General features: G+C 43.9%; 2 protein-coding genes across 2 annotated transcripts in view; one reads left to right on the plus strand and one right to left on the minus strand.

Annotated features, from left to right (window-relative positions):
* LOC119176992 (soluble guanylate cyclase 88E-like) overlaps positions 1-1,587 on the plus strand; it is a 165,572-nt gene extending 163,985 nt beyond the window's left edge. Inside the window, exon 12 of the mRNA XM_075878395.1 lies at positions 376-1,587. Within this exon, the coding sequence (XP_075734510.1) occupies positions 376-513 (138 nt within the window). The 3' untranslated portion in view covers positions 514-1,587. The remainder of the gene's footprint in view (positions 1-375) is intronic.
* Positions 1,588-5,452: 3,865 nt separating this feature from the next.
* The window catches only part of LOC119176993 (uncharacterized), a 35,244-nt gene continuing 14,333 nt past the window's right edge, over positions 5,453-26,363 (minus strand). The window contains exon 2 of the mRNA XM_075878396.1: positions 5,453-6,734. Within this exon, the coding sequence (XP_075734511.1) occupies positions 5,523-6,734 (1,212 nt within the window). The 3' untranslated portion in view covers positions 5,453-5,522. The remainder of the gene's footprint in view (positions 6,735-26,363) is intronic.

The raw sequence follows: 26,363 nt of genomic DNA on the forward strand, positions 1-26,363 counted from the left end.
CTCTGTCGTATGACTGAGATGAGAGCTTTGCAGTGACCATGCTTAGAACGCATGAACTTTACCGCAATTTTGCTGTTACACATGAGTTAACTACATCATTTACCTATTTTCTGCACTTATTATTTTACACGATGCTCATCATATGTCCCATTTATAAATACCTGATCGTGTGGCACGTGGTGCTGGAGGGATCAATCAAACGTATGTATTTCTAAATGTCAGTTGATTTGTAGTCTCTATATATCGTAGTGCGCCGGTCAGTGTCACATCCGTATTTTACAGGGTCAGGGCACTCTTATTTAGATGCACGGCACAAAGAGCCCACCAATAGTGACTGCACCAACGTACGACCGCGATTGCTCTGTTTCATTGCAGGGCAAAGGAAAGATGCGCACTCACTGGCTCCTGGAAGGCGATGTCTTGTCGAGCGCCGCCGGTGGTGGCCGCCGCCGCATTTCGCTGGGTGAAACGGGTCCACTAACAAGACCAAGGACTAAGCGAGCATCCAAGTGATGGTCTGCTGGAAACCAGTTTCAATCGACTTAATCCGATGGGTTCTGCGAGAATTATATGGCCTTACACTCCACAAATGCTGTACTGATGGAGTGTAAGATATAGCGTCAATTCAGGCCAGGGTTGCTAAGAAAGTTCAGCAATGGGCAGCTAATGATTATAGCGCCCATTAATGTAAACTTCACATATAATTTTAGCATTGAGAAGGAGGTGGCAGTTTTTGTGCCTAATTTGTGATACTGCTTTCGTAAATTCTGCTCTCGGAAATAAACTTTGGTCGGCACAGAAAAACCTCTCTTACAATGCTTGTTGTTTTTGTATACTTTCGAACCTACCACCTTGCATTTCAATGCTTTAAATGTGAAGTATGTTCAGCCACTGTACTGAATTACTGTTGTGATGTTTGTGGACTAAGATTGTGCAGCTTTACTAATGAAGTCAAAGCAAGCGAAAGGGCAATTTGCGTTTTTATGAGTCACAAGGAATCACAGGGACCGAAACAGTGTACGGTGCCCTATATACCTAGATCTTAAGGTTTGAAGTGCTCGTGCTCTTTTCGACAAACATTTTTGCTTTTAGAGAGGCTGGGCCTTGTTATCTGGACTGGCCACAAAAAATCTCTTCGCGTGAAAGTTATGAGATTCGCTGACGTTTCCTCTACTGCATATGTACTTAACCCTACTCAGGAAGAAATTTCAGCAAGTAAGGACACATGCTTGGCTTTCGGAGCACCTCTGCTCACTGATTTAAAGACAAGGACCATTATATCATAATGCAGCTTGCTCTTCTCGAGACAGACTAACTTGCGTCAATTGCTACCCAAATGAAATGCTTAAACAAAGCATTTAGGTCATTCGGTGGCTGTGTTAATAGTGTTGATGTTTTTTCCCGATGACACTGAGATATTTTAGCCAAGCACAAATTATTTGGAAAAAATTGGCTGCTTAATTATGAATTGTGATGATCAATACTGAAGACAAAACTCGTAATTTGTTTTAGATTGGTGTGATTACGCCGTTCAAATGTGTGTTCTGAAATTAGCTCATCAATAAAGTTCATGATGTGAAGACGAAAGGCTAAAGTTTGATCTTGTATACCAAGGATTCCTAAAGCTTGCAAGTGTCGTAGTTTCTGTTTCACATTTGCTTCTAAAGTTGTGGTCCAGTCATTGTACGTGTGTGATTATAACAACGTCATTGTCCTTAATGAAAAGAAATGACAAAATGAGGACTTAGGAGGTGTTGGCGTCATATTTATACCTATACTTGGGCACGACGCAACTCATCTTGTGCATTTCTGATGCGAAGCAGGTTCACTAAAATTGGGCTTATTTCATGTTTCTGGAAGACTACAAAACTCTATGAACCTACTCGCAATCAGGCACGAGTACAAAAACACTCGTTTGTACCACCATGCCATGAGTGCCACTACAATTCATCCCTCAGTCGATGCTGCACTCCACTCAGCGTTTCGGTGGTAGCAACAGTGCTTTTATGATGAAATATATTCTGAATTACAACACCTCCAACTATATTCTAAATTTCAGATAATGGGGACGTTTTCATTTTAAGCACTGCAGATGCTGCACTTTTATAAGGTACGCTGACTCATACACGGACGCAATTAAAGATTAAGCTCCCTATTTGTTTTCAGCCTAATAAGGCATGACATACAAAGTTTTGGTGTTTTTACCTATTGATGCATAAAAGTGGCAGGCACAATGCTGTTATTACAAATCCTGGTCTCTTCAATGCATTCCGGATTGTGCCATTTCCCATAAAGTGCGTAGAGATGTGGCCAAGTTTTCTTTTTCTTTAACCATGTGCACTGGAGTCTTCGATTAAGTAAGCAATTTATTATTCTCATGATGCGGCTTAAAAGACACAAAAGACGTAAGCTTACAGTTAGCCTGAACCCACTTTGTACCCAGCGTAGGTTACTCACATGTACCCCAGCTTTTGTCATCAGCATTCGCAGGAAGGAGGGCAAATTATCAAGAATGCTTCGATGGAGGCATTCTTATTGTGTGAGCACGCATCAAAACGCTGCTTTAACACTCTCATTTGCTCACTGTTCGAGTTGGGCCAGAGCCTTTGGAGGTGCTAGTAGGACAGTTGGAAACAGCGAAAACTCGCCGATGCAGCGCGCAGCAGCACGTGTTTGCGTCATTATCCGCCGTAAAGCTCATAGGTCAATCCTTAACTGGCACCCGCGACCAAACGGTAATCAGCACCACTTCCATATTTATTCTCCCTGTCCTATTTAAAAGTGGCCACCAGAGAATATGCACGAACGGTTCCCGTGCTTCACGCAGTTACGCCTTCCGATAGAGCTCCTTGCGTGCGGCAAGATGCTGCATATACCCAACTGAAGCGTCGTAATGGCAGCATGCGGCGCTCGCACACACATCGCTTCGGGTGTATGGATCTGTCAATTTAAAGTAGTTCTAATATCTCTCTCTAGCCAGCCTTTCAATCATTTCGCTTCACCGTACTTTGTCTCCGTAGAAGTAGGTTGTTTCTGACGCTTTTCGATCGCTTACATTTCTCTTTCTCTGCATGTTTCTTCTCTATATTTTGGCCAGATGCTTAGAAGTGCTTCTTTTCGTTTCACTGCCAAGTGCAGTCTTGACACGTGCCTACAAATACGACCAGTTCGATTAGCTATACAAGTAGTAAAAGTAAATTGACAGTTGCTTCAAACACTTTTGTCCGGTCTCAGTTTGTGCTTTTGCCGCAACCAGCGTACAGACCATCACTGCTTCGAAAACACTTCAGAGGAACATGAAAAGGTGCAGGTCGTTTTTTTTGCAAAATTTTGAATAAAACAGCCGTTTTTACAAAATCTCTCGATCGTTTGTATACCACAGTCTCAAGCTTCATAACAAAAAAATATCATTTCTACAGTTGCCCGAATAAACTGTATGCGTAGTGATTTCGGATCTTACATATTATAAGCGTTATTATAAAACTGTCTTCTAATGAAGGTTTTCTTGGCTTATAATATTTAACTACATTTCATAGAACTCCAAAAGTGATGCATTTCTTCGATGTGTCTTCTTTACTATAACAATTGAAGAATATCAAAAACGTCTTATCATGCTAGACGAAGTGACCACTAAAAAGAAACTATATGTATTTGTTCGCTAAAACAAGGGCTAAACTCATTGCTTTCTATGCTACGAACTATAGAAACCTCTCCTGTGACTATGAGAAGGCAGCAGTGTATGAACGTCCTGCGATAGCAAATATATCACACAAAGGGTAATCAATTACCGCTCGAATCCAGCTTGAACTCATAGACCATTCCTTGGTCATCTATATGAAGTTAATCACAGGAGTGTGACTGTGCCTGTTTACATTTGACTGATGTCTTACTACATCTTCTCAATTTGGCCTGGTAAGATTTATACGTGACCTTATTAATAGGCAGCTCCACCGAAACGACCACACAGATGCAACTTCCTGTTCTCAATTTGGCCTGGTTAGATTTGTACCTGGTCTCATTAATAAGCAGCTTCACCGGAACTATCACCACAGATGCAGCGGTGGCCAACTTTTTTTGTTTATGGCATTACGCACTAAAAAAAAATGGCACATGCATGTTTCCAAGTAAAAAAAAAGTAATGACAAGCACAAGTTCTTTTTATAACATAACCCCGGATTATGCTTCCCAGCAGAATATTACGGTTGCTTGGTCAGTCTTCTGCCTCTAAAAGGAAGGTCAACGTTCCCCCATCTACAAGATCGGTCCTGTATAGCGGGCGTGGGGATCCTGCACACGGTGTTTTAGTAAAATGGGCCGATACAGGAGCAAGTGTGATGACGCCAAAACTGGGGCGCTATCTCTCACATTCATAACGTGTTATTGGTTAGAACAATCTTTGTCCAGATTTAAAAAAAATACTTTCTCTTCTTTAATAGTACGGATGCGAAGCGTTTGAAGTCACAGGGGCAGATACTCTCAGGTGGAGTATATGGTTAATGGTGGGTTCTGCTCCTGTTGACGTGATTGACAAGTGGATGGCCTCCTTTAGAAGAGCAGTGCGCAGTTTTGATGAGGATCGATGTATTTGTGCAGCGTGGTAAATTGGCAAGTTTGCGGAGAATAAGCGGTTGAAGTATGCGCATCGTGGTGTCTGTGTCTCTTTGCTTGCCTACTGCCGCAAAGGTAGTAGGCAGCTCAGCTGCTTACATCAACAGACCCAATAAACAAGGCTGTGTTCTTTTTCATAGCCAGAAACACTCAATTTATTTAGCTCAAACGATTTTATTTTCACTGAGCGTAAAAACAACGAAACCGTGGCACCAAAAATTTCACGAAACAGTGCAAGACAATTTGCTAACCCATTGTATATACTCTTTTTCGCATCTCCTTAAGAGCCAGACATTCTTCACATACGAACATTCATCTTTCATAGTGAATATACGTACACGCTGAGAAGCCAAGCAAAAGTGATTGCTGGCCAAGAGCGGTACCATTGTTCTGAAAATTTTTTTAATTACGTGATGCCTAAGCCTTCACTTAAAATTTAAATAATTAAAACCACTGAATAACCTTAGGCCAAACTTGAAAATGTTTTCTTTGTGAAGTGCTCTTATCGAAGATGTTACCACCTCGGCTGTTATGTTGTGCATCAAGATTCGCTGCAATACGTTCTTGAGCACACTTCTAGTGTTAGAACAATTTCAGGACGAGGGTGGGTGGAAGGAGTATACTCGTATTTGGCAAATATAATTTTAGTGTCAACAATAAAAATACTTCCCTTTTTACTGTAGTTTTAAAAATAAATTTTAAAGATTTTTGCTTCACCGTTAACGCTTCTTCATAACAGTAGATTTTTTACAGGAATATATTTGTGAGAACCCATTGTTCGCGGAATATCACCATGTTTGGTGAATTTTTGAAGCTCAGACAATGGGACTAAAGGGAGCTACACTAAGAGCGACAACTTTATGAGTGATACACATTTGGGGGAGCGATAGATGCGTTTGCAGCAGTCGGGGTCATCACTTCCAATAAGGCTCTTCCTTGGCAGGTGGGTTGCGTGGTGGTTGTGACTGCACGAGAACCGGTGTGCGGCCAATGTACTCGACGCCTACTATGTAGGCGCCTAGCCCACCACGGTTGCGGCCACTCTGCTTGTGCGTCTTCTTCCCCGACGAGAACTTTGCGCTGTACCTTCGGGTCTGCCCAGCGTACGCCTCGTTGAAACCGCCTTCGTTGAGAGCGTTGCTATACTCTTCGTACGGCTTAGCCTGAGCATCACGATTGTCGGAACCATAACTCTGGAGCCCGTAAGCACCATTGTCGTGGCGGCTGTAGTATCCGTCCGAGCCGTAATACGGGACAAAGTCTCGGTACCGCAAGTTTCCATTTCCCTGTCCATAACCGCCAAAGATGCTTAGGCCACCTTGGATAGAAGAGCCCGGCTGCAAAAGCGGCTTGTTCGTCCCGAAATCGTAGTCACCGCCCATGGCCTGGTAACGATCGGTGTCAGCATAATTGTAGCTTCCCCCGTCGAACACCGAGCTGCTGCTGCCTATTTTGTTGTTCTGGAGCCGCGAGGAGTAGTCGACCTGGCCTCCAGCCTGCTGGTCTCCTTGCTCGTACGGGTACACTTCGCGGGTGTATTCGACCGGTATGTAGGTCATTCCACGTGGACGGCTCTTGTGGCGATAAGTTCCCCCGTGTTGACTCCCTCGAACATAGTCTTCTCGATTGTAGATGGGTGTCAAGTAGCCATCATTATTGTACATGTTACCGTCATAAGATGCGGTTCCTGGTCTAGAGTCGTCACTCTCTTTGTAGCCTGCAGCATCGTCGCTTGCGTGACTGTACTTCACTTTGCCGTAGCTGACCCTCTCGTGCAGCGACGGGCTTTCGTAACCCCGCTCCTGCCGGTAGGAATCATCACGGCTGTAACTGATCTTGCCATACGTTGCGCCTCGAAGCTTCGCATAACTTTTGGGGTACTCAGGACGTTCGTAAGTTTCTTGGTGTTGGTAACCGATGGGCTCCAAAGGAGTGTCCACTTCAAGCGAAGATTGCTTATTGATGCGACTGTGTTTGTATCTCGTGCTTTCGCCCACAAGGTCACCATCAGTCGATTCGTTGGCTCCGGCTTTGTCGGCAAGCTTTTTCGGTTTTGTACCTTCGGCCACACCTTGGTTAGCCAGGAACAGTGCTACGAGTGCGGTGGCCAGCAGCCTGCATTTTGCCTGCAAGAGAGCGAAACCATGAATAACCGAACAGTCCAAAACGACATAGCAAGAGTCTTCCCGATTTCGTGCGGTGCTACCTGCACTCTAAAGGCTCCAACTGCCGATGCAAGCTATATTGCTGCGTATCTCGAAAAAGAAAGTTTGACTTCTTAACGTGAGAGCTTGTGAAGTATGGTGTACTGAAACGATCTTGATCCAGATAGTATTTGAGCTTCGAGAGTGCTGGCTTGAAAAAGAGCCATTTATTTCGTTTTGGTGCATTGATTTTGCTTCATTCAAAGGTTGAAAATAGTCGAACCCTGTGATAAGATACATGCTGTGCTGCTTAGATCACTCACGAAGCACAAGAAATTCTGTAGGTTCACAATGTCATACCGACTCACATTCTCTTCAGAATGGCACATTCCCTGCTATAAAACTGCATTTTTCGTACGGGCAAATTTTCAGATATTGCACAATCAGTATGTATATTTGCATCACTTAATAGGCATAGGCCAACACTCAAAAGTGTTATCTATCATTTAAACATCACCCGTAAAATTACGCCCCTATTAGCGTCTTGGTGAAAGTGCAGTGGTATTCTTTCTTTTTTCACCAACGGTATCGTATGGTTACGTCATGCGACAACTGTACTCTTGCACCGTCTGAATGAAATGATTGATTGTCGCCCCGGCTAGATACGGTATGGTTACTAGCGGCAGTAGTTCTAGTGTCAGCTTTCTGTGCTGACTACGCCTTATTTACTTGTAGGTGAATTGATAAATCAGCAATTGTTATGACAACTGTACTATCCAACTTTGTTTGTGAAACAACTATATATTTGTAGTTACTTGAGGAGGCGTACTTTCATTCTCAACCCACTGTGTTTTTAATGTGTTCATGGTGCTACAAACACACCTTCAAACCTTTAGCTGTGAGATCTAGCCGAATAATGCTTACACATTAACATACAAATCTTTATTATACACTTGCGAAGAGTACTGTCATTATTGCTCTAAGAAAGAGATAGAAACGTTTTATTTGTGCAAACTCTGTGGATGTTTCAGTTTCAGTTTCAGTTAATTTAGCAGTTTTTTAGGGGCAAAGCTCCTTATAGCGACAGCCGTTCGTCCCTCGTAGCTGTAGTAGTGTGTAACAAGTATAACATTTTGACCTCCAAGGTGGTGCCGGTGAGAAGTTTCTTCTGTGCGTTGTTGAACAATGAAAGATGGTGCTCAATGTACATGCCGATGGCTGCTAAGGGAGAATGAGAGACAGGAGAATTTGGCTTTTAGTTAACGCGCACGCTGCGAATTTTTTATTGTTCAACAACGCACAGAAGACAAGAAAGGGTTGCTACGTTATACTCGCTGGGCGTTATCTCCTAGGTTTTAGAAAGGTTTAGGGAGCGTTGGGCCGCAGTGCCATGAATACAGTGAACTAGTATATACCATGAACTCGAGGTGGTTAAAGGTGGAAAGTAGACACGAAGCGCAAGCCATAAGAAAGTGTGAGAGTGTGTCTCCTCTCATTCAGTCCTTGGAATGTCCGCTGGATGGTGGTGCTTCTATATGAGGAATATATGATGAAAAGTGCGAGATGGTGGTACTTAGAGTGTTGAATAGGTGGACGAACGGACACACAGACAGATGCATGGATGGACGCACGGATGGCTGCACGGGCGGATGGACGAATGGATGGACGCAGGAGCGGATGCATGAACGAAAGCAGGGACGGACGCACAGATGAACGTGCGGACGCACGAACAGACGCACGCACGGACGGGCGGATGGACGCACGGGCGGCCACACAGACGAGCGCATGGTTGGACGGAAGCAAGAACGAATGAACGGACGGATGCTTCGCCCCACTATCCATCATTTACTCCGTGGATATGCTGCCATTTTTTAACTATCGTGTTAAAGGACAATGTTACAGTTACAATATTTGATGTTTTCATACAATTGCAAAGGTGAACACAACATAATGCAAATCACATTAACAGGTAAAACAAATGCAAGGACAGGAATTAAAAGCTGCTAGAAAACAGCTTCACGAGATTCCTCATCTTAAAACAGTTTGGCCGCAGACACGTGGTCATGTAAACAAATACGAGTAAACAAACATAATAAAGTACAAGCAAGCAGCATGCAAGCAAGCAATACATATACAAATTTAGCAGCAAAGTGTAATTGCAGATAGAACGCAAAAGTCAGGAAACACTAAAAAATAAGATATACATATGGAAGCAGAAAATAAAGAATAGAAATGAGCGCCAAGATGTGTAACAAAAAGAAAAACACTATATGGCGTAGACATTGTACGCATAACGAAAAACCTAAGTGTATAATGCAGCTAATATATTTCTATCTACATATAAAAATCAAAACAGACTTCTATCCAAACCATACTTAAAATGCTAAATTGAAACTGATACTTCATAAACACAGAGAAGGTAAAACTCGTCAGTAATTGATCGCGTTCAAAGACGCTGTATGGGATTGCTAATTAAATACTCTTTCCACTGCTTTTTTGTCAACTTATCAGTCGTATTACCCTTGTTGTTTAGGTAATTCAAAAAGTTTGCCTTTTGTGACCATTGCAAAAAGTGTGATTTTTCTGCTGCTAAGTACAGCGAAGATGAAACGCTTAATGAGAGTAGTGACGAGTAGACAGCCGACTGAACTGAAGCTGGCAAAGTGGAAGACGTTCACAACACAATCGAGCTTTTTTTGCAGATTATCTCATCAAATTGAGCAAAAGCAGCGTATATAGCCAAAAAGAGCATTCGGTGAGAAAGCAACAAATTTAGAAAACAATTTTACACCACTTTCTGCAGACCCATTGAGAATCAAGTTATAGTTTGATAGGCTCATTTCAGATTTATTGTAGACAGGAAATGTAGATGAAAGCAGCTGCTTTCAAAAACAACCTTACTATTGAATAAGTAACATCTGTTCTGGGGATGTACTTTATGGTAGGACTCGTAAACAAGCACATAGTTTGTGCATAGCGGGAAAATGCAAGCATATATGAACTCGTAGCCCAGTCTGCGTTACGAAACTGGTTTGAAAAGATAACAAGCCACTTGCGTTTTTGGTAATGTGGTGGCCACAGATAAAATTTAAAAAAAAGACGCGTTGAAAAGAACGCCCAAGGCTGTCATCACTGCGCAGATATGGTTGGTGCATGTTGTTACGCACGAAGAAGACCAGGACGTATACACAGCTGAAGGGCTGTTTGTTAGGTGGTGAACGACAGCGGAGCCACGGCCAACAGGTTGATGATCGCAGCGTCGTCGTCTTCTCTCTTCCTTCAGCTTGGGGCGGCGCACACGTTCACTCAATTTCGTTTTCTTTCCATGTATGCGCAACATACCTCTCCACACAGACGAAGCCCGCCGGGTGAGTTAATCGATTCACTTTGCTGTGTAGAACTTCAGTCGAACGACATGTACTACTTGGATTTTAGCGGCTCTTCTTCAATTTCTCGTTCGGCGAGTTATTGTGTACGTGACTTTCGTGAGTTTGTTGAGAACAACAAACAGTCTGTCATATGTGGCCAAGAACTTTTGACATAAGCCACGTTTTTGTTCCGGAGTCCCGAGCCACACGAAGTCGCCTGGACGATAAGTTAAAGATGGTGGCGCACGTCCTAGCGTGCCTTCGATTTGTCTTGTAATGCCGAAATGCGTGAATGAGCAATACCACGCGCTTCTTCTAGACGTCAGAGGATTTCGGCGGCAGAGAGGTTCTCGTGCGTTGAAAGTGGCAAAAATGTGTCTATTGTGCGCCGCGGCGGTTGTGAGTAAATAAAAAAAAAGGCGCTATTACCTGTTGCCTCGTGCTTAGCGGTGTTGAACGCGTACGTTATGAATGGTAGCACGTCATTCCAGATTTCGTGGTTGGATGCCACATACATAGATAGCATGTTTACAATTGTTCGGTTGGCATGCTCTGTGAGCCCATTTGTTTACGGATGGTATGGCGACAAGTGGCGAAAGTGGGACTCACTCAATCGAAGCAGCTTTTCTACTATATCTGCCGTGAATGGTCGTCCACGATCACTGATGATCACGTGAGGTGAGCCATGTCGGAGGATAACGTGCCGCAGCAGGAACACAGAGACGTCACTGGTAGTTGTGGTTGGTATGGTCGCCATCTCGCAGTAGCGTGGGAAGTAATTGGCGCATACAATTATTCAGCGATTCTCCACAGCTGATTTTGGGAAAAAGGCCCACGAGATCAAAGCCCACTTGTTGTAAAGTGTGCTTGGAGGTGACAGGCGCTGTAGAACAGCTGGAGCAGAGGATCAGCGTTTGTGGCACTGACATTGCGTGCAGCTGGCCTCATACACCTCGACGGACTGTCGCATTCCAGGCCAATAAAAGCATTCCTTAGCACAGTAGAGCATCCACGCAGAACCAAATGTCCGGACATAGGATCGTCGTGCATAGCACTTAGAATCGCTGGCCGAAGGCTTCCCGGCACCACCAAGAAGAAACGTGCGCCAGAGCTGGAAAAGTTCTTCTCATACAGGAGTCCATCACATACGCAGAAATGGCATGCTTTAATGGCTGTAAAGATCAATGCTAATTTGGTGTCCTTTCGCTGTTCATTTTTGAAAGTGCTGAGGTAGAAAAATTTTGTAGACACAAAAGCTACGAGGTGGTCGAAGTCATCGGTGTCACACTCTGTAGTGCTCAGTGGCATACGCAGAAGGCAAACTGCGTCGGCGTGTCGATGACCGCTTTTATACGAGACTGTGAAGGTATGTATACTCGCGGAGCCGAAGCGCAAGAATGCTAGACGGCCACAAAGGTCCCGAAGGTTAACAAGCCAACAGAATGAGTGGTGGTCGGTGACGACTATGAATGGGCGTCCGTATAAGTTAAACCGAAACCGCTGAATCACAAATATTACCGCGAGGCATTCTTATTCTTTGACAATGTAATCTTGCTCTGGCCTACTCAAAGAGCGACTTGCGTATGCGATCGTGTGTTCACGGTTACCATAGCACTCAACTATAGGACAGAAGCAACTTCTATGCCACTGGCATCCGTGTGCAGTTCTGTTGGAGCTAATGTGTTGAAGTGTTGAAGAACAGGCGGCAACGTCAGGAGGAGCTTCACATGGTGTAAAGAGAAGTTGCACTCTGGAGTCCACTAAAAGTGAATATTTTCCCGTAGCAGACATGGCAGCGCGTGCGCTGCATTGGGAGTTTAGGTCTAAAGTGCAGAAAATAGGAGCAAAGCCTAAGAAAACTACGGAGTTTCTTAAGAGGGCGTGGCACACTGAACGTTTCAACGGCTGCTGTCTTCTGTGGATCTGGGCGAATGCCATCCTGATCGACGAGGTGTCCAAGAACAAGGATTTGGCGGTCTCTGAAGTGGTATTTATTTGAGTTAGGAAAAAGCCCAGCGTTTCCGATGCAAGTCAGTACAATATCCAGACGTGAAGTGGGTTTGCTGAAGGTGTGGCCAAAAATGACGACGTTTTCGTGATAGCAGATGCAAATGCTTAACTTCAAGTCAGAAAGAACTGTGTTCATAAATCACCTGAAAGTCGCTGGCGCGTTGCACAGTCCAAATGGCATCCCGTTGAATTAAAAAAGGCCGTCAGGGGCTACAAAGGCTGTTTTTTCTTTATCTTAAGGATGCATAGGAATTTGTCAGTATCCGGCAATTAAGTCTACGGAGGAAAAGTAGGAGGCCGAATGTAAACAGTCGATGGCATCAACAATACGTGGAAGTGGATACACGTCCTTTTTTGCTACAGCGTTCAATCGATGATAATCAACGCGAGATCTCCAGGATTCGTCTATCTTCTTAACGAGAATCACTGGAGCTGCTCATGGACTCGCCGACTCTTGTATGACTCAATTTCGCATCATTTCGTTCACCTGCTCGTTAATAATCTGGCACTCAGATGGTGAAACGCGGTGTGACTTTTGTCTAATCAGATTGGCCGAACCCGTTTTAATGGTATGACGTGTGCGAGAAGTAGACATTAAAGATGCTTTGTTCCTCGGCGGAAAGTTGAATGCGAAGACGTGCTACGACATTCGTCTATGTTTGGCGTACACGACCATTTCGCCATGGACAGAAGAGCCGTTTTCAAACTGTGGTTACGATGCAGTTCAAGCGCATCTCTAAGCTTGGTCACGAATAAGGTCTCGTGTTGTCCACTGACGACGGCTAACTTTACACCGGCCGGTAGCATCACTGGCTCTACGGAGCAATTGACAGTCCATAAGCCAGCGCGTCCACCTCTGATCGACACCACACAATGTGAAATTAACACATTCTTTTTCATGCAGTTGATGTACACCGATACTAAGTTGGAATCAAAGTTGGCGAAATCACTGTCGCTGCAACCAACATGTACCCGAATGGTTGATGGTGGAGGTATGATAGCGTCGCTACAATAACACATTGCTGTTTCACCATCCGCAGGGTTTTCCTAGAGTGCTGGTGGAACGTGATCACTTAAGAATATGGTCTATGTGGGGCAATCAACAGTCGCACCAGACTCCATCAAGAAGTCCATCCCCAAAATGACATCATGTGTCTTTCGTGGAATAATCATGAACTCCGTCGTAAAAACGTGGCCTCCGAGACACACGTCAGCTCTACACACACCAACAGGCTGCAGTGGCTCGTCACTCACTTCTCGAAGCTTCGAAGCTTGATCCCACTAAAAGACAACCTTCCGTCTAAAAGTATCTTTAAAGCACGCAGTCATGACAGAAATTGTCCCCCCCATGTCAACCAAACCCATCGCAGGCACATCGTCTACAAAAACACGCACTTTGTTCTTGAGCATCAACACAGGAGGTATTTCTGATATAGCACATCTCTGACACCTCTCCTTCATTGGCCGCAGTTGCTAGTTTTCCGGTAGTAAAGGAGACGTGGTGTGACGCCGCGGTGAGGGAGAACGGGGAACACGAGAATGCTGTGGAGGCGTCAAACTCCTGTCAGATGTATGGAAGTGATTCCGGAGGGTGCGTGTCGAGTAGCCGTCGCCAGACGGTAGGTGTGTTGTTCTCGGGTTGTCGTGCGGCCGATCAGACGATCGTGTGAAGTGTTGGGGTGGGCCATAGTATGTTGCTCGCGGGTCGTTGTGAGGTCGCTAGGACAGTCGTGCAAAGTGTGGTGGGTGGCCATACTGTGGGGCTACGCGTCGACGGTTGCAAAATCGCAAAATATGTCCTGAAACACCACAGGAGAAGCAAAGAGAGGGAAGTCGAAACACTCTTTGTTCGTAGATGATGTTGTCTTCCCTGGAGTAGTGGGTCGGTTCGTCCCGTATATAATAGGGATTTACCGGGTGTAGTGAAGAAGGCGGAAGCTGGGAGCGCCCGTCATGGCTGGGAGCTGGCGAGTGTTGTGTCCTCCCTTGTGTGTGTGGGGGGGGGGGGGGGAGTGCGCTGTACTCAACAGCTGCTGCACTAATCATCGATTGCTAAGGTGCCATGGAAAGCCACGGTGTGGTCACAGCCTCACGTGGTGCATATACTTAATGTTGGTCATATACCGAATGGTGGTCGACTGCTGAATGTGACTGCTCTCCATAGCGAGAAAGTTCTACGCAAACAATCTGTCGGATTGTCGAAAACAAGTCTGGGCAAAAGCTGTCGATGCTGGCAACCTTTGTAACATTTGTGAGCCGGCTAAGCTTTGGAACAATCCTGCGCAATTTGAACTGTTCGAAAGTACGTCATTGCTTAGTGACGCCAGACACCGAGCTTAGGTGCTCTTTTTCATAGACATCCTCGGCTATGCCTGTCAGCAAATGTCCTAGTTTGTCTTCTTTTGACATTTGAGAAGTGAGCACCTTGCAGATCTTCAGCAAATCTTCTATTAACGTGGTGCATGTCTCACCTGGCAGCTGCCCGCTTTGAGACAATGTCTGCTTAGCCCACTTCCTTTTGACGCTTGAGTTGCTGAAACACGCCATCAGTTCTGCAACAAAAACTTCCCATGTCATCAGCGTGTTCTAGTGGTTTTTATGCCACACGAGCGCAGTATGCGTAAAGTGAAAGACCACATTGGTGAGCTAAGCGGCTACATCCCAGCCAATTGACTTGCTGGCTCGCTTGTACTAGACGAGCTTTTCTTCGTCGTCATCTGAGTCTCCTGATTTTCCTCTGAAGGCTGGTGGGACAAGGTAGTACTACAGCGGACCACAAGGTGCTGCCCTGAAAGCATCTCCTTCTTCGTGCATGTCGGAGGCAATCGCGTCAGATGGTGGGAGGCCGGCAAGTCGACGGCTTCGACGAAGCTGCAGCAGTGATGGCTCCGTCGTTGTGTGCGCGTACCTAGCACTTCCACCACTCTGTTACGCACGAAGTGTTACGCACGCTTCTGTTACGCACGTTCTTCGTGTCTGAAAATCTCCACAAATTGGGGTAACTACAATGCTGCAGTTGCCCCTGGTGACTAGAATAGAATGTTGCTGTGAAGTGGCGTCACTATTACATCGCTACTTTTGAATGACTTCCTAATCTTGAATGGTGTTTAAAATACTAGGAATAAGTAGGTGAAGGCTTCACTTTCTATACATTTTGACATCGAAGTTCTCATCTTACTGACTTCCTTCTACCGATCAGTAGCACACCGTGGTGGCTTTGCGTGTACAAGACTGAGCTGCTGACTCGAGGGTCGTGAACTTGATCCAGGCCGTGGTGTTAGCATTTCAGTGAAGGCGAAGTACTAGAAGTCAATGTACTGTGTGATGTCAATGTACGGTGAAAAACAATGAATGGTCAAAATTTCCGGCGCACTGCACTACGGCATGATTATTAATCATATCGTGGTTTCAGCTAGGGAAACTGGTGGTACATATTGTCGCAACGTGGAAAAAATAGGACGCGGCGCATCACACAGGACCCCGGTGCAACAAAGAAGAGCAAGGTCTGTATCGACGAATCAGGAAGGAGCCGACGACCCCACGTCGTCTTCCTCAGAGGAGAAACGGTGATTGCTGCTCGTGCTCGTCCCTTGGTTGTTTTCTGCCACCCTGCCGGCTTTTAGTCATGACAATATTATGATTATTTACCTATTAGAAGAATGAAGGTTCGCGATTTTTATTACATGAATAATATTTATTACCTTATGTCTAGTATTAGTACAGGTATATGTCAAGATATGCAACGTTGTGCCTTAATAAACTAGCTGAGTTGGCTACTCGGTTGTGCATACATAAAATAACGGCTAAAAAACATCTACACAAAAAGAAAACACACAAGATGTGCGTTTGTTCTGTGTGTTGCCGTTCTTTGGCCGTGTTTTAGTTGTCGTTCTGTTAGTCTTAAGTACAGCCCTGGCTCTCGAGTCAATCTGTACAGCATTATATTTTCATATCTATATATACTCTTGTAAACCACCTTGAGAGTTTTTGTATATGGAGATATTCATATACCACACATAAGTAATAACCTCCGTAAAATAAATTAAGAAATATTCGAATGCGTTTAGGGCTTGCTCAAAATAGAATGCCTTAAAGAAGTGAAAGTTGAACAAAAATGACACCAGCCTTCGAACTGAAAACGACTCAGTATTTGCGGAAGCTGGCATGCGATTTTCAGGTTAAAGTCTTTCTTCGATCTACCTCAACTTCTAAGTTGCTTGTAAACAAAAGCTATAACCTTGGTATTTGCGCTTTCATTGCGTCAATGGCTGCAGTTCGTTTCTCAATTGGGCGTTCAATATATCGCATATGTGTTTAAAAAGTACTCTTATGAAAAACATCGAACCATTTAATCTATAGGTTATGGTTCATTCAGGATATTGTGAGCTTGAAGTGATAGTTCGCGAAGTTTCTTCTCGAAATTTCGGCAATGACAAATAGAAGGCCATACAAATATTATATGTCATACTTGAGTCTTATTTTAGATTTCTTGTATGCCAACCTTACGCTACATTGATGCCGAGTGGTTTATGATGGCGGAAGTGAAGGCAAAGAGGTGTTTGACACAAGAAATTATCTTACACGAAGCTCGCTAGAACCTTATGTACTCAAGTTGGGACAACACATTCTTACTGCAATATTTTATCTCGCATTCTGAAGCATGTATACAGGACACGTGTGGTTGTAAAGCATGAAAGCTACTTTCACGGCATTTCCAAGCAGAGGAAGTTCTACGCACTGTATCGACAAGCAGACGCGTGGCCGTGTGGTAGATGATCCGCTTCCCACGCAAAGAACCCCGGTTCAATCTCTATACGGACTCGAACTAGGTTGGTTCGTTGCAGGCTCTGATCCAGGATTTTCCTTATCCGTTGTTTTATTTGAATATTGCTCGATTTTTTGTTATCGCATAATGCGATAATATCTCGCTCACAACGAACGAAGCCGAAATGAGAATTTCTACGAAATGAGCTTTTTAATACCATCGCGTTAAATTCGAGCGTCTTTGCGTGATCGAAAAATCAGGAAACATACGAATAAAATAAGTAATAAATAATTCTGAATCTGAGTCGGGATAGCAGCCGGGGTGTTTCCTAGCATGCGGGTGTTCTACCACACATCCACGTCTCTGCGAGTGAATACAAAAAAATAAATAACTTCCTCTTCTTTGAAATGCAGTGAAAGCAACTTTCGGTCTTTACAAACGCATCCTGAATACATGCTTCACAATAGCACATGAAGCATTCTCGTAATAATGGGTGGTACAAGCTTACATTGCCATTGAGCGTCAGAACATAGGATTATCATAATGACTTCATAGTTCAAAGCCATTCCCCCTTACAAAAGGCAAACACGCAACTGCAGCCTTCAGGCCACGTAGTGGGTGCATAGAAAGTTCCGAAAGATTTTATACACCAACTGTTTGAATTACGAACTAGGAACAGAACCTCGTTATCGCGTTCATCTGTTAAAAGCGAAGCCTAAAGGACCCTTAAGGCGTATTTCTGGAGTAATCAGCAAGGAACTTGATAAACACTGCGTGGTGTCATGCAGACACGCAGCTCTCACCAACTTGAACCATTGGTATGGTTAATGTGTTGCTGTTGTATAACGCATAATCAAGTATCCATTTACCAGAGTAACGCCTCACGAGCTTAAATTCATCATGCACCAGCAAAATTTAACACATTTGTAACAAAGTCCGCAAATATTTATTCTCAAAGTACGGCAATTGCATGTGATTACAAATAAGCAGCGCACGACGTTTTACAAAAGAGAGACGATAGGGACACCGCTGCACTCTCAACTAGTTTATTTCGTAAACGACTTTGGTTATTATACAACAAGACGGTGTACCACGTGCTACAATGACAACGTATTTTCTAAAAAGCCAACTTCGCAATCGCTCAAAGTAATCGATGCTTGGCTTATACAGTAATCTTTTCTTTTTGCGATGTGGAAGGCCTCGATCACTTCCCTTGTCATCTTATCTCTGTGGCTGGAAAGAATTTTAGTCTCAGAGAACAGCGGGGAACAGCCACATTCTAAGCAATGCCGTCTTAAGTGCGAGTAAGCATTATTAGCTAATGCTCTCTTGTGCTCCGTTAACCTTGTATTTATGCACCGGCCCGTTTGACCGATGTACATTTTCCCACATGACATGAGCAAACAGTAAACCACCGCGGTTCTGCACTCAACAAACGAAACAATGTGCTTAACAGAGCACCGACACCTATCCTTTTTTGTCAATCGCTTCCTATCTAGCCTAGCGCATATCTTTCCTAGTTTGTTAGGTGCAGAAAAAACAACTTGTAAGCCATACCGGCTGCCTACATTCTTTAGATTATGTGATATACTGTGCGCATAGGGTATGGAGACACATTTCTTTTTCTTTTCTTCATAATTCCTCTCAATTTGAGGCTGCTCCAAAGATATATTCTTGCGCACAAGATGAACCAACTTCTGTGCGGTTCTGCGCAGAACATGCTCTTCGTAACCCGCACTAGCCAATCTTTCTACTTGTCTGATGAAGCTATCACTAACTTTGTGGGGACAAGATTTTGCCAAGGCAGCGCGGAGACAAGAGAATGCTATGCCATTCTTAACTGTCTTTGAATGCCCGGAAGAATAGCTAAGCAGGGGCTTCTCAGATCGTGGGCTATATAACCAGCAAACATGGTCTGGCTTACGTGATAACAACAAGTCCAAGAACTGAAGCTGACTTTCCCGTGGCACTTCCCACGTAAACTCGAGGCCCTCGCTGCAGTCCCTGAAAACATTTACGATATCTACTATAGCCCTGTCAAGTACAGTGTGTTCTACAAAAATTAGGTAATCGTCAACGTATCTAAATATGGTCTTTGCAAGGCCCTTTATGTTGGCTTCAATTTTTTTGTTCACGTAACCCAAGAAAATGTTGCTAAGTATCGGGGCCACCTTCGAACCAATGCATATTCCCGATCTTTGTAGGTACAACTCATCATGCCATTTGATGAAAGTAGACCTTAAGTAAAAAGACAATAATTCGAGGAAAGCTCCTACTGAAATGCCGCATTTGTTAACAAATTCGATTTCATCATTATCATCAGTAATGCACTTTTTAACAACTGTCAATAAAGGACCATGTGGAATGTTGTAGTACAAATCCTGAACATCAACACTAAAAAAATTGCAAGTACCAGGGTTTGAGGTTGTCAAGAAGGCAACCAACGCCTCCGAGTTCGGTATACAGAAAGGATCTGATACCTTAAGGCTAACTAGCTGCTCTTGAAGAAAGGTAGAAAGATTAAGTTGCCATGAGTCCCTTTCCGATACAATACACCTAAACGGAACGTCAGGCTTGTGAGTTTTTGCTGCAAAAAACAACTCCAGGTGCAAATTTGTCGCACGTTTCACAGTAGAAGCAAGCTTTTCCAGATTGTGGTTCAAAAGTAGCGCGACAGCTTCCTCCTTGTCTTTGCTAGCTTTCTTGTTAACAGGAACAAAACCTTATGCACCGTTAACCTTGTGTTTATGCACCGGGCCGGTGCATAAATACAAGGTTAACGGAGCACAAGAGAGCATTAGCTAATAATGCTTACTCGCACTTAAGACGGCATTGCTTAGAATGTGGCTGTTCCCCGCTGTTCTCTGAGACTAAAATTCTTTCCAGCCACAGAGATAAGATGACAAGGGAAGTGATCGAGGCCTTCCACATCGCAAAAAGAAAAGATTACTGTATAAGCCAAGCATCGATTACTTTGAGCGATTGCGAAGTTGGCTTTTTAGAAAATACGTTGTCATTGTAGCACGTGGTACACCGTCTTGTTGTATAATAACCAAAGTCGTTTACGAAATAAACTAGTTGAGAGTGCAGCGGTGTCCCTATCGTCTCTCTTTTGTAAAACGTCGTGCGCTGCTTATTTGTAATCATGAACTATCACCAACTCGCCCAACTTTCGGTGTTACTGAATTGCATGTGAGTTTTTCCACTCACTATAGGCTTATTGTCCACACATACATGTTGTAAGCCAGGACAACAACGCCACTGGAATAGTCTCCACCACGGCATCCTTCCACCACGGCAACCCTCACAATCATAACGAGGATTTCGGACGTGGGACACCAGATGTTATTGCATTGACAAAAAAAAAAATGCATATAGCTGTCGCCTTCGAGTAGTATTAGGCGAAAGCCCCGCCGCGGTGGTCTAGTGGTTAAGGTACTCGGCTGCTGGCCCGCAGGTAGCGGGATTGAATCCCGGCTGCGGCGCCTGCATTTCCGATGGAGGCGGTAATGTAGGCCCGAGTACTCATATTTGGGAGCACGTTAAAGAACCCCAGTATGTTGAAATTTCCGGAGCCCTCTAATACGACGTTTCTCATAATCATATGGTGGTTTTGGGACGTTAAACCTCACATATCAATCAATCAGTCTTAGGCGAAAGCATAGAGCAACCCTGCCAGTTTTTTCGCTCACAAGCGACGGCGCTGACAATAACACCGCATTTTCTGCGACTAGAGCTCTTTAACAGGATATATTACAACTGCTGCTCGTATAATAAATATAAGTGGTCAAGTTTAAATATTTGCTGCGATCTGTTGATTCTCAACATCTATCAAAATCTCAACATCTCTGTCTTTGGTATTCCAAAAGCAGACTAAATGTCTATATAGCGGAGCAAATCACTGGAAGCTCGTAGCTTTGTGAAACCTTCTACCATTAAGTTGAACCTTCTATTAAGCGGTAGTTTGCTGTTTGCAATGCTCATGAGTGAAGGGCCTGTGGCCTTGTACTACCATAATTATCATTAGCGTTTCCTAAATATACACTAGACGGAACTCTGGCGCTAGTGTCTACGGGAGCTGAAAGGCATGGCACGTCAGCGAGCGTGGGAATGATGGGTAGTGCGTGGATTTGTCTAATCTTTGTACTTCTGGCTCCGTGTGTGTTCGTGTGGCGTGGCACTTTTTTGTCACGAAACAATAGTCTGCGAATTTACAGTGGTTCCGCTTCACTACCATAATATTTAGGCTTACCATTTCAAACTGAGTAACGAAGTTCAAAAGCGTTTGCTTGTTTCTTCTAAACAAGAACCGAAATACAGCAATTTACGAAGCCACAAAGTGTGATTGACTGTCCGCAAGGGCGAACACTATGCAAATACGTGTACTACCCAACATTACCGTGGTCGCTGAATTGTCGCAGTGCCAGAGTCCTTTCTAAATAATTTTAAGATAATCTATATCATTATCACCCCACCGTTAAGTGTGACGCTTGTGTCTTTTTATTGCATATTTAATCAACAGTCATTACGTAACGAGTTCATCACATTTTTTAGTATGTAACATCACGCATTGATAACCGACATAAGGTTGCAGTTCCTTCTTGCTAGACTTTCATTTTCCATAATTAATTTCTCTTAAGACTTGCGAAGATTGGAATCACCTTCCTGCTCTCCCCACATCCATTACTAATCACAAATGTTTTCATACAGGCTTAACTAACAGTAATTCATTAGTCTAATGACTAATTTTGGTTGTTGTTTGTTATTTTCATTTATTTCGATTATAACAATATTTTTTACCACTTCCCTCTCTAATGCTTCAGCCCTGAGGAAACAAATTATCAAATAAATTACATGAAATTACATTAAAAGGCCGCGAAATTGTGATGCAGGTCATAACACATACACTTGATTGGACCCCCCCCCCCCCCCGCCCTACTAAACACCCATAGATTGTTGTGAGATCAATTTGAAGGACCCTCACTTTTCCGGTGAGAGCGTGTGAGACGTGCGCCACGATGATATCCTAAATTGATGGGCAATACTCGCAAAGTTGTTGAGAACAGACTTTAGAGCGGGCTTCTCCTCAGTAAGACAATTGGTGCGAAGAAGCTAACTTCAATATTCCTATACCGACTATACAGGGTATTTCAGCTAAAAAACACCAAGCAATAAAAATTTAAAAATTAGCGCTACGCGTCTCCAGCTAGCGCAGTATTGTTCTTAGCTGGATGTAGCACGTCAGAATATTTTTTTGAACCGTCAAGCAACTAATTAGCAAAGATTGCTTAAGAAACGTTTTTAAATACTGACTCTAGAGAAAAAGTTTCACTACAAAACTTGTAAATCTTATCCAGAAATAACAAAGTTTTTAAGGTACGGTTACATAACAATGCTGGTTAATTTCTTTCCAGGGTTTGTTTAAAGTGCACAAAATTAAAAAAAAAATACCGCGTGATTGCCGCCTAACGCGTGGCGCTTTGAAAGCCCTCAAATGTAAGTTGAACGAATTTGCGAAGGATTCTCATGCACTAAGGTCGCTTGAACAGGCTATAAGTGACTACGATGGACAATAAGCGATGGTACGATAGTAGAATTAAAAGAAGGTGGGGGGGGGGGGGCGAAAAAAAGAAACGAAGACAGTATACTTCGACGAAAAACGGCTGCCACGTGCGTTGCGGTACAAGACCGGAGGCAACATTCAGCCCAGCGCAGACCATTTTTTTTTCTTTTTGGGTCAACGACAACGTTTGTTTGTTCAAGCCCTCTACACGACCACCATGTTTGTCGCTGGCCCGAAAAGAAATCAATGTCGTTGGCCCAAAAAGAAAAGAAAGGTCTTCGTTAGGCTGAATGTTGCCTCCGGTCTCGTATCGCAATGCACGTGGCAGCAGCCTTTTTGTCGAAGTTTATTGTCTTCGTTTCTTTCTTTCGCACCCCCGCCCCCTTTTTAATGGTATAATCCAACCATCGCTCAATGTCCGTAGTAGTCACCAATAGGCTGTTCAAGCGATCTTCAAGCTTGAGAAGCCTTCGCTGATTCGTTCAAATTACATTTCAGGGCACTCAAAGCGCCGCGCGTTAGGCGGCAATTACGTGCTATTTTTTTGAACCTCGTGCACTATAAACAAATCCTGGAAAAAATATTAGCCAGCGTTGTTATCTTATTGTAACTTCATGATTTTGTTATTTCTGGACAAGAGCTACAAGTCTTGTACTGAAATATTTGTCCCTAGAGTCAGTATTTAAAAGTTCGTTAAGCAATCTTTGTTAATTAACTTGTTTGGCGGATCAAAAAATATTCTGATGTGCTACATCCAGCTAAGAACAATATTGCGCTAGCTGGAGATGCATAGCACTCATTTTTATATTTTCTTGCTTAGTGCTTTTTAGCTGAAACACCCTCTATAAAGATGCAGCCACTTGAAAAGTGTTGAAATAAGAGCTTTTCTAGCATTTTTTACAGCGAAAGCGGTAATAAGATCAAAACTCGGGTCACGCGCGGTTCTGCGCCGTAGTTGTCCGCCGCCGCTGCCGCCTCCGCTGCCACCGGTGTCCGCAACCACTATCGCGATATAAGGGGGGAAAATCCTAGTACGAAGGACACAGTTGGGCTCGAACCTGTGTCCGTTGCGTACAAGCCCAGTATTCTACCACTGAGCCACACCAGTGGTTGGGACTTGCTCGCGAACTTGCCTTAGGCAGGCTTGATGTCGGGAAAGGAATCACGTTAATATGAGTACTGAAGCGTTTTAGAACAGCTAAAGAACAACGAGGCTCTCACACAATGCGAATAGAGTAACGAGTGGATCGTCCAATGCTCCAACCAATTAAAAAGCTTGTTTTTGATCACCTATTGACTGTGGCGCATACCCACTCAAGGCATAATTCCTCATCGTCATCATCCGCTGCATGAATAATTGGCACAAAATTCCTTGCAAGGCTTTTAAGAATACAATGCTTCCCAGAATAATGAGGAAAAGTAGCATAGAGAATGCCTGTCTACTACCCAGATAGTATGATTATTAGTGCCGTAGTGGGTACAGGCAATAACCGTGGAGCCAAACTACGAGACTGAACTAACTATAGAAGAAGAATGCGGTAGAGCACATTTGGCAAGCACTCGCAAATCATGACAGGTAAATTGCCACTATCCCTCAAAAGAAAGGTATATAACAGCTGCATCTTGCCGGTACATAGCTACGGAGCAGAGACCTGGAGACCTGCAAAGATGGTTCAGCTTAAATTAACGACGTTGCGGTGAGCAATGGAAAGGAAAATGGTAGGTCTAACCTTAAGAGACAAGAAGAGAGCAGAGCAGATTAGGGAACAAGCCGAGGTTAAGGATATCATAGTTGAAATCAAGAAGAAGAAATGAACATGAGCCGGGCATGTAGCACGTAGACAGGATAACCGCTGGTCATTAAGGGTAAATAACTGAATTTCTAGAGAAAGCAAGTGGGTTAGGGGGAGACAGAAGGTTAGGCGGGCAAAGGAGATTAAAAAGTTTGCGGGTGTAAATTGGCAGCAGCAAGCACAGGACCGAGTTGACTGGTGGAACATGGGACAGGCCTTTGTCCTGCAGTGAACGTAGTCAGGCTGATGATGATGATGATAACGATGATCACGACGACGATGATGATGATGCGTATCCAGCAAGTGTTCTTGCAGCAGTTACCCAATTAGTGTTCGGAAAATGCTCTGAAAAGCCACTCTTCTAGCTTTCGCTGTGACTGTGCTGCGCCTTCTGCGCAGGGCTTGGGTTTTTTCATGGCCGAGCAATCTCAATAAAATTTTCAGTATATCTGTTCTTTTAGAATGTCAAAGACGTCCGTCATCATAAGCTGCGACGAGCGGCAGCCAATCAAATAAAGCTGTGAACTTTCCGTGCTCGAATGGCCACTCAAATTCCCGCTATACTGTTTTGAAAGCTGGTACAACTCGGAACATTACAGTATGTAATCTCCCCCCCCCCTCTCTATTTTCTAGCGCACGGATGAGTCCCACATGATGGCCTAATATCAGACTGTGGCGTGTATCCTGCACGTTTGACAAACTGGCTCTTAATTTCGGTTTTGACGTATCGCTTTTTGGTTATTCAAAATTAATCATGTGTTCGTGACAAAATTTAGGCACGCTACTTGTTACACGGGATGCCAACGCTATTTCAAAAGTGCAACGTCCTAATATGGTTAAATATGACGTTGTTGCCCTTCAAAACAAATTTTTTGTAATTGTGAGCATGAGTTCTATAAGCAAAAGGGGTCTGCAAAAATCGTAATACGAGAAAATGTCAGCAAATTATGGTGCTTGGCATTATTAGCAAATGTGACAGGCCAATAGCCAAGAGCCTTTACTGATAAAAAGCTTTTGAGGATTCGGACCAACAAACCTCTTACAAGGACAGAAAAACGATTAAGAACTAAAATGGAAACGGGAACAGCATTAGTGCTGTTTATAACTTATGCGAGAAGAGAAAAGTGTTTACTTCAATCAGTACCCTTAATGCTCCTAAAAATGTGTAAACGGGCTCGCTAGTCAGTTTAATGATTTAGTAGGCCAGCCCTAAACGTATTCAGCCACATGCGGGGGTGTAAAGCAGAGGTCTCGGCTGACGCACCATTAGATGGCTGCTGGTCAATACATATCGCCGGTAGGATTACAGTACACCATTGGTGCCAGCTTCTTATCTCGGAAAGCACGCCTATGTTTCCGCACACCTTGAATCTGAGCAGTTCGACGGCGCGGGAAGCCAGCAGACCGTGTCAACACCGCGCGCTGAGTGCTTACATCGAAGGGACACAAACGATCTTCCTAATGCACCGGCCAGAGGGAAACGGGAAGTGGCGTGACTGCGCCCTCCTCTTTTCCTTTGCGAGATCCCTACTGAATGAAGATCACACTATACGCGGCTCTTATTTGAGATAATAATAAAAATATGAAAAAGAACACGAAACCCACTGAAATGCCTACTGCGACTCTAAGTACTACGTCTAGGGCTCCGGTGTGGCGAAACGATAACGGACGTTTGTGTCAGCAAGAACTTGCAGCCAACGCTTATTCTGTCTCATTGTAAGACCAAAATGAAAGCATTCTTCTGCAGAAAAAGCGCAAGACGGCCAAGTGTCATAAAAGGGGATTCAGTGACTTTTATTCCGAGCTGCGAGGCGGAGATTTTTTTTTTCTGCTTTAGTTCTATCAGGGTATGATATAGATCTTGTGATGTTATATGCCTCCCGTGGTATGTATTCGGCATTGTGTCGTAATAAAGGGTTTCACCTGGTGAATTCGAAAAGTTAATTTGCACCTATTCATTTGTAATAGCCCTATGAAACACTGGTGCAAGTATTATGTTGCCGTGAATTAAAACAATTTTTAATTTGATAAATTCAATGCACTCTAGTGCATTCAATTCGTCATCACGCCATGCACTTCAACAATCTGGATAACCAAAAAAGCCTTCCCAAC

The sequence above is a fragment of the Rhipicephalus microplus genome, chromosome X, assembly GCF_043290135.1.
Source record: "Rhipicephalus microplus isolate Deutch F79 chromosome X, USDA_Rmic, whole genome shotgun sequence".
Lineage (NCBI taxonomy): Eukaryota > Metazoa > Arthropoda > Arachnida > Ixodida > Ixodidae > Rhipicephalus > Rhipicephalus microplus.